Here is a 14412-nt window from a genome sequence, read left to right on the forward strand (position 1 = left end):
CGCATAATCCGTCATTAAAGAAAATAACATTCAGTATTATCACAGCTGAAAAATTCCAGTAAGGGAACTAATTAAATGCATTGTTACCTTTCTTTTTCTTCCTCTTCTAGCAACTTTAGGAATAGAAGCATCATTTGTTTTCACCACATCCTGTGAAGATTAAAAACAGTGCAAAGAGTCAACAAAACAAAGATATATATATTGAAATTATTCTAAGTATTTTTCACAACTGAAGCCTCTAGCACATAGTTTAAACAAGAATCCTGTAACGTATATGAAGACACTTCCTGCTTTTAAATTATTAAAGTCATGATTATGGCTTTAAACTGAATAAGGGTAGGTTTAGATTAGATATTAGGTAGAAATTCTTTACTGTAAGAGTGGTGAAGCACTGGAACAGGTTGCCCAAAGAAGCTATGGATGCACCATCCCTGGAAGTGCTCCAGGCCAGGTTGGATAGGGCTTTGAAGAACCTTTTGTTCTAGTGGAAGATGTCCCTGCCCATGGCAGTGCAATCGGAACCAGATGATCTTTAAGGTCCCTTCCAACTCAAACCATTCTATGATTATCTGGTACTCAGGACTTTTTCTTGAAAGATAAAAAAATAAACTAAGTACTAAATAATATTCTGTTCTAAATAAAGGTATGTAGTGATGTTTCAGTCTGCCTGAAGTCTTTATTTAGTCCTCAAAAAACGTACATTTGCAATACAGAGTAAGTATAAAACCCACGGTGTTCCACCAGTTTTAATTCAACTCATAGAAAAGTCAGACTAAGTTTCCCCTCTGAAGAAAACTACAGTTCCTGGGAGCTTCAGTGAGAGGTCTAAACATGAGTGAACACACAGAAAGTTTTATATAATTAAACAACTCCTGAGACTGTCACAGTAGTTAGTGTCTGAATACTCAGTAACAGATTTACACCAATCAACATATTAAGATCTTTACTGGTACACAGAAAAAGCTCTAACATACTTCTTTAATGGTTTTGTCTGAAGGCGGATCATCTTCCTTTGAAGTATCCATCTCCTTTTCTTCTGTTTCAGCTTCCGTAGGTAAGTTATTATCCCCTTTAGGGGATAACTGCAAAGGGAGTCAACACGGGGTAAAAAAAATGCATTAGGAGGTATTTTACAGTGAAAAGAGAACATGCTAATTACTATCAGGCTGTTCTTCACTTTAAATAGTTTAAGAAGTAGTTTATCTACAGATTTAAGTACCCACTCAAAGCTTAACTGTACTGGAACACTTCCTCCTGCAGCATCTCTCTTACAAGGAAAGGCTGAGGGAGCTGGGCCTGTTCAGCCTTGACAAGAGACAACTGAGAGGGGACCTCATCAATGTCTCTAAGTATCTGAAGGGAGGGTGTCAAGAGGATGGAGCCATGCTCTTCCAGGTGGTGCCAAGCAATAGGACAAGAGGCAATGGGCAGAAACTGATGCACAGGAAGTTCCATCTGTACATGAGGAAGAACTTTCCTGTGAGGGTGACCACACACTGGACCAGATGGCTTAGGGAGGTTGTGAAGTCTCCCTCACTGGAGATAATTAAGAACCATCTAAATGCAATTCTGTTCCATATGCTGTAGGATGACCCTGCTTAAGCAGAGGGTGGGACCAGATGACCCACTGTGGTTCCTTCCAACCTGACACATTCTGTCATTCTGTGTTGAATAACCCTTTGTCTAGTTCAGCCCACCTGTTGTGGCCATACCTCCCACGTTCTTATGAACCTGCTTGGCAAAAACTAAAACAGCGTGTTATTGTTGTTATATAATAATATAATATATCATCATAATAATATATAATAATAACAGTGTGTTATTACTGTCATACTAAATCAAAAATACAGTATTGCACCAGCTACTAAGAAGAAAACTAACTCTATCCAGCCAAAACCAGGAGTAGTAAACAGACCACAAACAAGTTGTTTCATCATTTGTAGATTGTAATTTCTGCCTTTTTTCCTGTTTTGTTGGGGTTTTTAAACCTTAAAAATACTAGGTTTTGTTTCAGGTAAGCAGTTAAGACTTGAAAAAATCAAGTGTTCGTAATAATTTACTTGAAAATAATCAACATTTCCTTGCAGCCTATGTATCTGCGTGTTTTTAAGATTTTCAGTTCTTTCAACTTGAATACTAGTGCCTTATCCCACTTGCAAGCCCTTCTTTTGCAATTCCTTTTTAAAGTAGCTAGTTTTTAAGATCTCAACATTAAACAAAGCAACTATCACACAATATTCCTAATTACCTGAACACATGTAATATCACTGAATCTTTTTACAGAATACAATTTTAAGACAGAAGAATTATTGGCTCTCTAAAACCAGAGGAAACCAGAGTACAAGGACTGGTTAACAGAATTTTATAGCTTTATTACTTTAAAAGGAGAAGAAATTTGCTCCGTATTTTGCCTTAAACTGATTGGGACTAATAACAGAAATCTAGGTAAAAGGACCCGTTCAGGATCTTCCACTCCATCTTCATGTTTAAATTGCTCTTACATCTTCCTGTTTCTCTTCCACACTGACAGCACTAAACAGCCTAAAAGCACTTTTCATGAGAAACATGAAGCTTAAGTCATTGGCATCCCCACTAGCACATATTGCTTGAGGCATAAATTCACAGTGAAGCAAACTGATTAATAAGCCCAGTTTAAAAAAAGTTTCCCCCTTGCAGTAGCAAATACTAAGAACAAATGCTTTTATCAGCAGTGTGAATGGACAAGAACAGCATTGGTTTACTAACACTGTCAGCAAATTATGTGTTGAAGAGTGCTCCTAAGGTATAGTAGACAGAACCCAAATCACCCTTAACTTCTGCATGTGGAAGTAGTAAATAAGGAACTCTAGACAGTAACAAGTTGGGAGAAATAATCCATCAATAACCCTGTAGTCTCCAATTCATCAGAACAACTCTCAACATCATCTTATCAGTATACTACCAGTAGACTAACTTTTTTCCTCCAATCAGAGGACTTTTTTATTCTTGAATAAACAAGCCATTACAGCTACTGGACACTAACCCCAGATAAGGAACACGTGCTATGTGTTTGACACACTGTAAATTGCTCAGTTGCCGCTATGAATCAATATTAAAGGATGGCCAACAACACTTACAGAAAAACTACATTAAAATCTGTGTAAATAATCAAAATGAAAACAGGCAGAATAAAGGCAAGTCTATTCAAAATAGACTGTTATTTAAGTTAATGGCACTACTTATCGTGTAGAGTAGTAATTTCCAAAAATTAGTTAGAAATAAATGATGTTTCAGGCAGAAAAACATTTTTCTTTTTAGTATGAATACAATATATTTTAAAAGAATTAAATCTTGTTTTGGAAGGATTCTAAGGTATGCACACATTTACAAAGTGAAGAAGCTGAACTCCGTATAAACTACTGTATACTGATGACTCACAGATACTTTTATGACTCAAGAGTTGAACTGATACAGCTATGAAATCGTCTATATTCTGATTAGTTGATTAAGAGTATGGCCAAATTCAAACTGATTCTTATAATCTGTTCTGGCAAACACACTGAAGTACCCTTTCAGCCATGACAGACCCTAATGATCTGTTTGGCTTTTCAACAAAAGCCATCATAATTTTAAGTGACAGTCATACCTGTCTATGGTACTAAAAATTCTTCAAAAACTCAAAACCAGAAACTTTAAGCTAATTCTTGGTGATCGGTTCCAACTTCTCCTGCCCAGGAAGTACCGTATGAATTTAATTCATTATTATTTAGAAATATAGGCTGGTAAGAAAATTAATTTTCAAAAACACATATAGTACCATAAAAGGAATACAGAAAGACAAAAATATTACTGTAAGTATATCTGAAAAGAAACAAATGCAAGACAGTTACAACAGTAAGCCACTGTTAGTTTAAAATATTTAGGTAAAAACTTGGCAATAAAAACGTTTCTGGCAGAATAAAGCAGAAATTCAGTCACTTACTTTTGGGACAGAACACTTTTTTTTTTTGGCTCCTGCTTTTTCTTCACTCCCTTCAGCAGACTCCTGACTGCTTTCTTCAACAGTTTCATTGATAGGAGTGTTAATGGTTGGATGGGGCTTCAATATAACAAAAACATAAAAAATGAGATCTAAATCCCTTCCTCAACTGATGTGTGTTCTCCCACATACATTACTAAAGAAAGCATCATGCCAAAGAAACCTTTTATTAGGATTACATGAATATTAAATATATCTTATTTAATTTCCACTGTTTTCAATCTAAATTGCAACTTCCTTATTAAACTTTCAAGCTCTAATGCTGTAACAACTTATTTTCACATTACTAATACTGCAATATAGGGTTTTTCTTATGTGTAATATACCTGAAAGGTAAGAAATTTTAAAAGTTTGTTTTGATCGAATACAGCTTCTGATGCTACTGTAAAGAAGTACATTTTTTTAATAATCTATTGATTCTAAGTAATCCAACTACCCATTCCTAAAATGTAAGAAGAAAATATTACAGCAAGGTAATTACAGAATTAAAGTTAAAACCACAGAAACAGAGGAGATAAGGCCTAAAATACTCCTTTTTATTCAATTACATTGTGGATGGCTTTCTCCCTCTTACACATTAGCTGCTTCAGACAAAGCTGGCATTTTTAATTTTTCCCCCATTGAGGATGTGGGTTTGGGTTTAAGCAGAAGCCACAGGCTCCTTTCTCCAACTCCCTTACTAGCAGTTACAAGAAACATCTGCAAAGTATAAATACTGCTCTCAGAACATTCCAGTTCTGGGAATCAAACAGAAAATATGGCTCTCAGAAGGCCATGCTAAAACTATGCCCAGAAAAAGGACAGAAAAACTATGAACAGAATTGCAAGGGAATCCCCCTCCCTTTAATATTATCTTGCATCCAGAACAAAAACTTGATTCTGCCAACATCTTCATTCCCCTCTGACCATACCCACTACTCGTCTGAGCACAAAATTATCTACTCATTCTGAATTTTTAAGCTCTGACACCTACTGTGTTTCCTGCTATTGTCCAGTAACTGTGTTTCACTTAGCTCTAAGAATCTTTCTTAAAATCAAAGAATTGGATGCAGATAAAACAAAGAGATCGAGGAATATCTTAAGATACATTAATCTCCCAAGACCTCACCTAAAAAGTTATCCATTCACCTATGCACTGAATACCAAAACATATTAGGAGGCCATAGTGCACTATTCTACTTTAAAACGCTGTTGGGAAAACAGTGTATTTACAGTGTATTTACAACAGTGTCTACATTACCTTTCCTCTCAGTTTCATAAGCAACTACTTGTCTTCACTTTTGAGATCCCTCGCTGCCTACACTGATCGCTCGTGCTCTGCAACAGCGGGCAGGTGCTGGTGACATGGGTGGAACACAGTCTATGAGCTGGCCTGGGTAACTGGCTGGCAAGGGGTGAACTGACCCACCCAACACCCCACCTCACCTGGGAGCACATGGTAACTCCATCCAAGTGGCAAATGAGAAGGAGAAGATGGATGAGACAGAGGGATGCTCATGCACAGAACAATATGCATGCACAGGGCACGAGGGACTCCAGGGAAAAAGAGATGCTACATCATGATGGTGGTAAGTAGAGGCACACAAGGCATTGCTCAAGCCAAGCTCCAGCCCAGAGGGGCTGCCTGAAGCTGAGGAGTACAAGTAGTGCAGATAGCTTATGTCACTGCAGATTGAACTGTGGGTGGCAGGAGCCCGGGGCAAGAGACCTTGAACTGGCTCCGACCCCTTGTATAACGAAGTGCACAGGGACCTGTGGCACCAGCCAGGTGACCAGACACTCAGAGATACAACAGGAAACAAGGACTCAGCTAGAAGACTCCGCATTTCCAGGCTTAGCCTGTAAGGGTATAAATATCCAGGGCTTCCTTTGTTTGGGGTCCCTCCCAGGAAGCACCCAACTCTATTTTTCTGTGGTTGCACCATGATTAAATTATTTTAAGGATCCAGACGTCTGAGACTCTGCTATAGGAAATCGAGGGTTGAGCCAAAAAGAAAACCTGTCTGACTGCGTGAGTGTGGGGTGTGTAGGGAGTTGACGGAGCACCCATCGGATCACTGGAGCTTTCTGCTGCTCAGGTGGTGCGAGTGTGAGTGTCAGGGCGGAAAAAACTAAATCATTAGTGTTATCAATAGGATTCTTACACTAAATGCAAAATACAGCACTGCACCAGCTACTAAGAAGAAATCTAATTCTATTCCAGGCGAAACCAGGCCATTACAATTAAGCTCACTTAAACATGCATTCCCCCTTAAGTTCATCAGGGCTGAACAGCCCCAGCCCTCTGAGCCTCACAGCAGAGATGCTTCAGTCCATCATCTTCATGGCCCTTCATGGGTTTCTCTGTCCAGTATGTCTATGTTCCTCTAGTACTGAGTAGCCTACAACTGGATACAGGACTCCATCCCTACTTAGAAAAATTTCTTTTTCCAGTAATTTTAAGGCTCACTTATAGGAGAAGATTTTAAATAAAACCTGTGGAACAAAAAGGTTTTTTTTTTTCCTTTTAAGTAAAAATTGCAAAGAATAACCCAATGGCTCTAGATAGAATCTGACAAAGAAAGACGCTGTGAAAAGTGCTACCGCTGAAGCTGAAGAATCTGAATGGAACTCAAAAGGTAAAAGGACCACCCCACAGAAAAGCTGCTACACCAAGAAAACAGTCTGCACATATCTCTTGGCAGCATGTTATGTTATTTCTAATTGGACACATATTTAGGAATGTCTGAGACGCTACTGGAAGCACTGCTTTATGGAAGTGACTGATTCCTGTAGTGAACAAAACATTAGACAAACCTGTTACTGTTGAATACTTATACCCAGATATTCATTTAGTTAGAATGACTGGTAACATACAAGTTACGGTTCACAGCTGCCTCAGCCACCCATGAGCATTTCTTAATTGTCACAATGAGGACAGTGAGAAGATACAACTTGTATCTTATGGTAGTGTCATAGTTTGAAATTGCCCCCCGCTCTGAGAGTTCGGGGGGGGGGGGGGGGGGGCTGGGAGGGTGGGGCTCAGAGGTGATTCGGTGCCAGGGCAGTGTTCCCTGGAGAGCCAATCACCGTCCATTTTGAGCTTCTGCTCAAAATCATATATACACAGCACCGGAAGCAGTTGGCAGTGTTGTGCTGTTGGTGTCTCCGCGTGTAGGTGGAGAAGGTGAGGGCGTGGCTGAGCTCCTTCTTTCCCCACTCCGGGGGGGCAGAGGGGAGCCCTGTGGCCCCACCAACTCTGCCTAGGCCAGAGTTGGAGGCAGCATTGAAGTGAGTGTTTGTGAGGCCTGAAAGTTTCTCTCTGGTGTTAGTATAAATTGTGGGAAGGGGTGGGGGAGCCTGAAAATTGGATTTTAGATTTCTAATGTGGCTCAAACTGCTACAGGTAGCAGAGAAAATCTGTCCCTTATGATTACAGTCCTTCTCACTGTCATGAGGGGATTAGCATCTCCCCATATCCTGAAGCAAAAAACTGTACATCTGGAATACATCAGCTCTCAACAACACTTCAGAAACTCCTTAATCTTTATCCATGTTTTCCTTCAAACTAGAAACACAGTAACTTGGGATATCTTATGAAGCAGCAATTAATTGGTGCTGAAATGGCAACCTGGCATGTGTAAGTGCAGCAAATAAAAGATAATTCTTTTTCTTATTACTGCAGTATTGCCTAGAAGACCCAGTATGTGATCAGGGTCAGTGTGCATCCAGTGTGCATAACAAAACTAAGAGCTCACAGAATGTTCAGAGAAGGTAGGCAAAGACAAAATTAGCAAGGCAATTTCTTTGTCTTCAGATCAAATTTGGGTCTTTTTATGGGTAGCATTGCACAGCTCAGTCTAAGCTTGGAAGACTTACCAAGAGGTAAGAAATGAGGAACTACTGATGGACAAAAATTGAATAAAGTCATGTGACAGGGGGCAAAAAGCAGACATCACATTGCTTCCAACTGCTAGAATGAAAATACTGCACACTAAGAAAGGATGTACTGAAATCTTACAAGGATACTTGTGGAGAAAGGTACTAGGTTTTAGAATACAGAGACAAGTAAAGTGACCGAGATTTCAAAAAAACACTGCTTTTCAAGCACAGTTCCAAAAATAAGTATCTCAGAAATACATATAGTTGTAAGTACGTTTATGTACATAGTTAAAAGTAAAACCTGATGTGCACTGTAAAAAGTGTTAAACTTTCAGCCTTGTGCTCCAAAACTGTCAACATGATCTCTCATGAGCTTACTATGCTAAGCGGATATCTCCATCTGAACAAACCCCATCCCTTTATGCTATCAATACTAGACACCAATTAAAAAAAAATTAAAAATTTTAAAATATATGAAAATTTGTCTAACCTGCAGTTAAATAAGAGCAATAATTTAAAACCCTACAGCAGGAAAGCACTTATTGCCTTTCTCCCTTCCCACAAAAGAAACAAAGATTTGCAGCCTCTGCATAACTTACCTGCTGATGAGAGAATTTCACTTTGGGATTATTGTCAATTTCCCACAACCCTTCATTAAAACCCTTTCTTTTATTTGGTTTGCCATATTTATCTTTATTTTCTGAGTAAGGGAATATGTCCTTTGGTCCCAAAAATGCCCTTAAGGAGAGAAAGAACAAGATTCACATTTTCAATGATTAGTCTTTTCAAAGAAGTATTGACCAAATGTTATTAAGATATTAAATTAATCACTACTGTAACAACTATTCTGCTACACAAACATCCTTAGTTTTTTAAACTTTCACTTTCAACAGCCCAAGGTTTCCCTTACTGTCACCACACATATATAGACTTCCCTCCTTCCCAGAGTGTTGAGTGTCTAAGCAAGAAGTGGTCAATGCTGCATCTTAAGATTGCAGCTGACAGGTCAACCATCTACTGTGAACCAGATCAACTAAAAACCATTTAGCTTACAAACAAACAGAAAGAGCAATTGCTTCCTTAGGAGAAAAAAAAAATCAGGCTTAAGTGTGAGGAATAAAGAATCCTTGAATCTGGACAATGAAAAGCAAGAGCACAAGCTAAAGGAGATGAAATGGTTTCAACATTTCAAAATTATTAAATTAAAAATAAGTTAAAATTTAAAGCTTAAGAATATGGTTTGGGACATGAAAAAACACCACCTGAATACACTGACTGCCCACATCTTTTCAAGAATGCTATGCAATTCAGCATTAATTCAGTAGTTTTCTAGAGGGTAACAGGACCTCATAACTTGATTTATGAAAGTTAAATAATAAAAACTTTAAGATGTTTCTTATTTTAAGCTTCTCCACGCGCCATTTTCTTCATGAAGTAAACGTGAAAACTATTTTACGTAATATACTCTTGTAGTAGAGGTCTTGATGCTCCCTGGGTATCTTTCAGACAAAGACAGACTCCTGCACAGCGCTATCCCTATTGTAAGCTAACGAATGATTTTACCTATTAGTTTTTCTCATATGATAAAGTCACAGTATCCACTACTAGCTTCCCAGAGTCAGACTTCAGAAAACAAGGTACCACGTTACTGAGAACCAATTTTCTGGTTCATGCTGAAGAACAAAGACTATTTAATTCCTGCTCTCCCTTCACGACCTTTTGAAGTAAGGATTTCACCATAGCAATCCAAATGCTGCTACCAGAAAAAGACCACACTTCGGTGGTACCTGAAATGTGCACCTGCAAAGCCTATTTACCCAGACCAAAAAAGATGGGGAGGAAGACAAAGAGAAACTGGGAGGGCGAAAAACTGGAAAAACACTGCCTCCCTTCTTCCCTGTCCTTTTTCCAAAGTCTGTAAGCCTCTACCCATATTGATCAGACACTGAAAAACATCTGAAACCAGCTGCTGTGAAAAGGTCACAGCGCTTACTAGGTTGCTGTAGTCAAATCCCCATATACCAAAAAAGAAAAAGAAACAAGAAAATTGAATGAAGAGAGATTATCCTAATACACAGGCTCCAGAAACTAGAGTTCAGTGTGACCTTCTCTCTGTGACCAAATAAAATTTGCACTGATGTGTTTACTGGCACAACATATTCAAATGAAGCTTTTATTAAAATACTGTTTATTTTATTACTCTCCCCAGGCAGTAAAACAGTTGGGGTTTTTTGAAAAAATTATGAGAAAACAAAGAAAAAAGTACAAGATTACACTTGTTTGCAGTAATCTGCAAAACTGAATTAATATTATTCCTAAAAGTCAAGTAAGAATTACTCCCAAACCAGTCTTGTTTTCCTTTTTCCCCACAGTTCCGTTTTCATGTTGTAACTATCCACTTTTTAGCATAATCAAACTAATTTTGTGGATTTTCAGAGTTACCACTACTTACAGTAAGCCGAACTGTATATGTACAGCCTACTAACATGCTGGAGATACAGAGTGTCTAACTTTGCACAGGTGTGTAAGATTTAACTGTGAGAAGCACAGCAGAGAACAAGTTTACCAAATTTACTTTATTTCTTATGAAAAAGTACAGAAAATTGTTAACTCGACGTAATTCCTGATGGATCACTAAGTCACTATTTACAACTACAAACCTAAACAAAACATGGAATGTCATTCTCCAATTTTACCTGATCTGCTCCTTCCTATTGTTACTTACAGGTATCTGCTGTAAGCAGTAAGTGAAAAAAAGAAGCATAAGAGTTTCACCTGCTACCACTTTACAGAGCACTAGGTAAGCAACATGCTTAACAAACACCAGGAGACAGCTGGGTCATGGAACACCCTGTACATCGCTATATGTATGAAATGAAGGCAAGAAGTTTCTCTTTATTCTATGGATCTCTGAAATGCAGCAAACTGGAACCCACACCCTAACAAAAAGCAATCGCAGTAAAACTTTATTTTGTAACCATATCAATGACATTTCAAATTTACTCACGTAAAGTACAAAAAAAACCCCAGTCACCAAACCTTCCAAACTCGCACATCTCTCAGGAGCCTAAGCTAAATCTGAAGTTGGCCATGATGCCTCACAAAATTTGCAAAGATATTTTTAAAGCTTTAGATAAGGAGTTCTGTCTCCCTTACATTCAACCTGTATTCCTAAACTTAAAACTGCACAAAGCCTCAGTGCAATACAGAATGACACACATATTATCGGAACAGAATCAAAGCAGTATCACGTTTCAGTGGCCAAAAAAAAAAAAATCTAAGAAAAAAAAGGCAACCTGCCACATTGTTTAAAACGGTAATTAAAAAAATGGACAAGACAAACCTCGCTACGTTGAATCAAATTCCAGGAACCCCTCTTTACTCACAAAACCACACATACACACAAACCACAACCAACTAAAAACATTAAAGTCATCAAAAGATCTACTGAAAGATGAGACCACTTAAAAAACAAAACCATACGGGCCAAGCATATAGAAATATTTTTCATCAGAAAAATCACTTCTTAAAAAAAAGAACAAAGTAACAAGTGATGTCAAGAGAGTAAGGGATGATTATTCTTTAATTCAACTTCTTGTCTAAGCGTGGCTTACTAAAAGATAGATGCAAACTACCAGATTAAGGCAATTGCAATAGATTTAATAAAATGAAGAGAAAAAAGCAAGGTCTTGCCACAAAACGCAAGAAATGGAGTACTTGTATACACAACTTTTATCTCTGACCTGCCATTTTATTAAGAAAAACAGAAGAATTAAAAGCACACCAGTACAGGTTTTAGTTTGGGATTTTTTTAAAATAACAAATGGAGCACTGAACCTGATGTTATAGATCTACACTAACACAACCAGTCATGCTACAAAGTAACACAGTACCTTTCAAAAAGACAGAACTGCATAAATCCCAGCATATTAACAATCAAATTCAGCAGTGGAAGATATACAGTCCCTCAAAGCAAATGCCAGCATTGCTGAGAGTCCCCAGAGATCAGTATTTTGCTGGCTGACAGGTGTAAAGCTAACTGCACTTCCTCATTTTTCTCTATAGAGCTCATAAAAAATAACAACACCCACAATCCAAAACCTCTCTAGAAAAAAAAAACACAACAAAACCAACCCCAACACATGATCATCTGTCTGTTTCTCAAATTTTGACTACTTCACCGTTCTCAGCCTTATTTCACTTTCTTTGAGAATATATTATTGAGCATTTTGAGGATATATAGGACTATAATTAAAACTCATTACTGAAAAAGGAAAAAACCCCATCAGTCATACCACCGTGCGTATGATTTTTTTCCTTCTGATTAACAAAGTGTACACGGTATGCTTGGTCTACTGTTCACTTGAACAGTTTAAGCAAATGTTAGAGAAGCATGTCTTGACAAAAGAGATTAATTTAGGAAGAGTTGGTCTGTTAATTAATACAATAGTTAAAAACACATTACATTCAGAGAAGATGATAACTTCTTGTCACCGCATTTTAGAATGAAAAAAATATGACCCCTAAATATAAAGGACTTACGTCTCATGGGTGCCAAAAAAGAAAATAGGCATTTTATTCATAGGAGGTTTTACTGCTCCATCAGGAACTTCATCCACCTAAGGAAAACACAGACCATAATTCAAGTCAAATAACAGTTAAGAACTGTCTGGGGGAAATAAGTAAAAGCATTAAGCATTAAGCGTAATAAACTTTAAAAAAAACCCAAACAACTCCTAAGTCAGCATCTTAGCTAAATACTGTTTTAGCTACATTTCCACAGCCATCAAATGACCCACAGCAGTCCCAGTACCTGGCATGCCTCTTCCATGGGAGCAAGGAGAGCCTACTAAAGGACTGGACAAGCTACTACATAAACTTAGACTACTTAACAGGAAGCATGGTAAAAATAGCTGACTTAGGAGTAACACTGTCAGAACTTCGTATTTTCCTTTAGCCAAAGAAGAGCAGTTATTTGGGAACAGTATTTTTGCACAGTTAGGGGCCTGCACGGCTCCAGCATCACACTACCATAGGGAGGTCTTCATTCCTGAAAGCCGAGTTACACAAATTAGGACAACTAATCACTACCGAACAGGGCTACTTGTTCGCAGTAGTACTTGTTAGGGGCCTGCAGTGTGACTGAGAAGCCGCTTCCACTCTCGGGAGTACGGCCGTGCCCTCCCTCAGAGGAGGGAGGCTGGAGGCCGGAGGCCCTGTCCCGCACAGGTGTGTGAGCGCATCCCGCACAGAACGGAGGAGGGCGACGAGGAGTCTTACCCTGGCCGGCCAATGCGGATAACCTTTCATCTTGGCAAAGATCAGGTCTCCAGGTTTGAAATCTCGGCTCATGTTTTCTCACCGACGTGCCGCCCTGTTACCGCCAGGCGAGCGGGCCAAGGAAGAGCTCTGCGCCTGGAGAACCCGTCGAGGCTCTGCCGGCCGCCCGAGGTGCCCCTCGCTGCCGGGATAAACACACAGGAGCGGTGGGGCGGGCACAAGGGCAACACGCGAGGGCACGTCTGCAAGGCCGAGCGGCCCCGGCCGGAGCTACCGCGCCGCGCCCGCCCCTCGCCCCCGCCGGGAGACCCCCGAGGCGCCACGCGGGCAAGGCCCAGCCGCCCGCAGCGCCCGCCCTCCGCATCCCCCCCCAGGCCCGGCCGGCCACCCGCCCCCACGGGCACGATGGCGCGGGAGCGCAGCGCGGGGGCCGTATGAGGAACTCTGACGGTCCGCCTGCCCTCCCTCCCTCTCTCCATCCACCCATCAACCCATCCATCTCTCCCTCCAACCTTCCTTTCTTCCTTCCCTCCCTCCCGCCGCCTCACCAGGTCGCTCCCGCTGTCCACCGCCCTGGCTCCCGGCCCGCCGCCCGCCGCGGGAAACACGGTCACGCCCCCCCTCCCGCCTGAGGGCGGCACCGCCCGGCACACTGCAACGCGGCGGCGGGGGAGCTCCGCGCCGGCGGGAGGAACCCGGCGCGGGCCCCGCCGTAAAACAGACGGCTCAGCTCCCACCTCCGCGCCTGGAAAAAACGCAGGCAGCCAGGAAGGGCAGCCGTCCGCCGGCCTCGAGGCAGGGCTGGGGGAAGGAATGGAGCGAGACTCCTTCTCCCTTCAGCCATAGAAGTGGTTCGTTCCACCCCAGTGGGGGCGGGGCAGGGGGCGAGGAAGAGGAGCAGGAGGAGCCGTGGTGGCGCAGCCGCGCGGCTGCCTCGGGCCGCGGCGGAGGCGGGAGAGCTGTCCGGGCAGGCATCCAGGGGGACCACGGGCACGGGCGAGTGGGACCTGCCCAGCCGCTCACAGGCTGGAGTGGCTAAGGATTGCCACGCTCGTCTGCAAAGGGGGCGGGTGCCATTGTCCCCGCGGGTTCCTTGGCCTGTCTCCCTCTGCACGAGCTCTTTTACTGAGCCCTCCCGTTCCTGGGCTTCTCATCCCATGTTGCTGCCAGCCCCAAAGCTACTTCTCTTTATGCCTTGACTTCCCTAGCATTCAACAAGCCGTGGTGTCAGTTTCTTAAGTCTACCGAGTTCT

General features: G+C 41.1%; 1 protein-coding gene across 2 annotated transcripts in view; it reads right to left on the reverse strand.

The window, feature by feature from the left end:
- PSIP1 (PC4 and SFRS1 interacting protein 1) overlaps nt 1-13916 on the reverse strand; it is a 34199-nt gene extending 20283 nt beyond the window's left edge. The window contains exons 1-7 of one of the 2 annotated variants that reach the window (XM_027742368.2): nt 13897-13916; nt 13160-13340; nt 12422-12498; nt 8479-8617; nt 3962-4078; nt 975-1082; nt 88-150 (exon numbers count right to left, since the gene is read on the reverse strand). In XM_027742368.2, the coding sequence (XP_027598169.1) occupies nt 88-150; nt 975-1082; nt 3962-4078; nt 8479-8617; nt 12422-12498; nt 13160-13231 (576 nt within the window). In that variant the 5' untranslated portion in view covers nt 13232-13340; nt 13897-13916. Of the gene's footprint in view, nt 1-87; nt 151-974; nt 1083-3961; nt 4079-8478; nt 8618-12421; nt 12499-13159; nt 13341-13707; nt 13805-13896 lie in introns of those variants that run through there. The other variant, XM_027742367.2, reaches the window with a different exon arrangement.
- Nucleotides 13917-14412: the final 496 nt, after the last annotated feature.

The sequence above is a fragment of the Pipra filicauda genome, unplaced genomic scaffold, assembly GCF_003945595.2.
Source record: "Pipra filicauda isolate LSUMZ 115617 unplaced genomic scaffold, ASM394559v2 scaffold426_size588282_pilon, whole genome shotgun sequence".
Classification (NCBI taxonomy): domain Eukaryota; kingdom Metazoa; phylum Chordata; class Aves; order Passeriformes; family Pipridae; genus Pipra; species Pipra filicauda.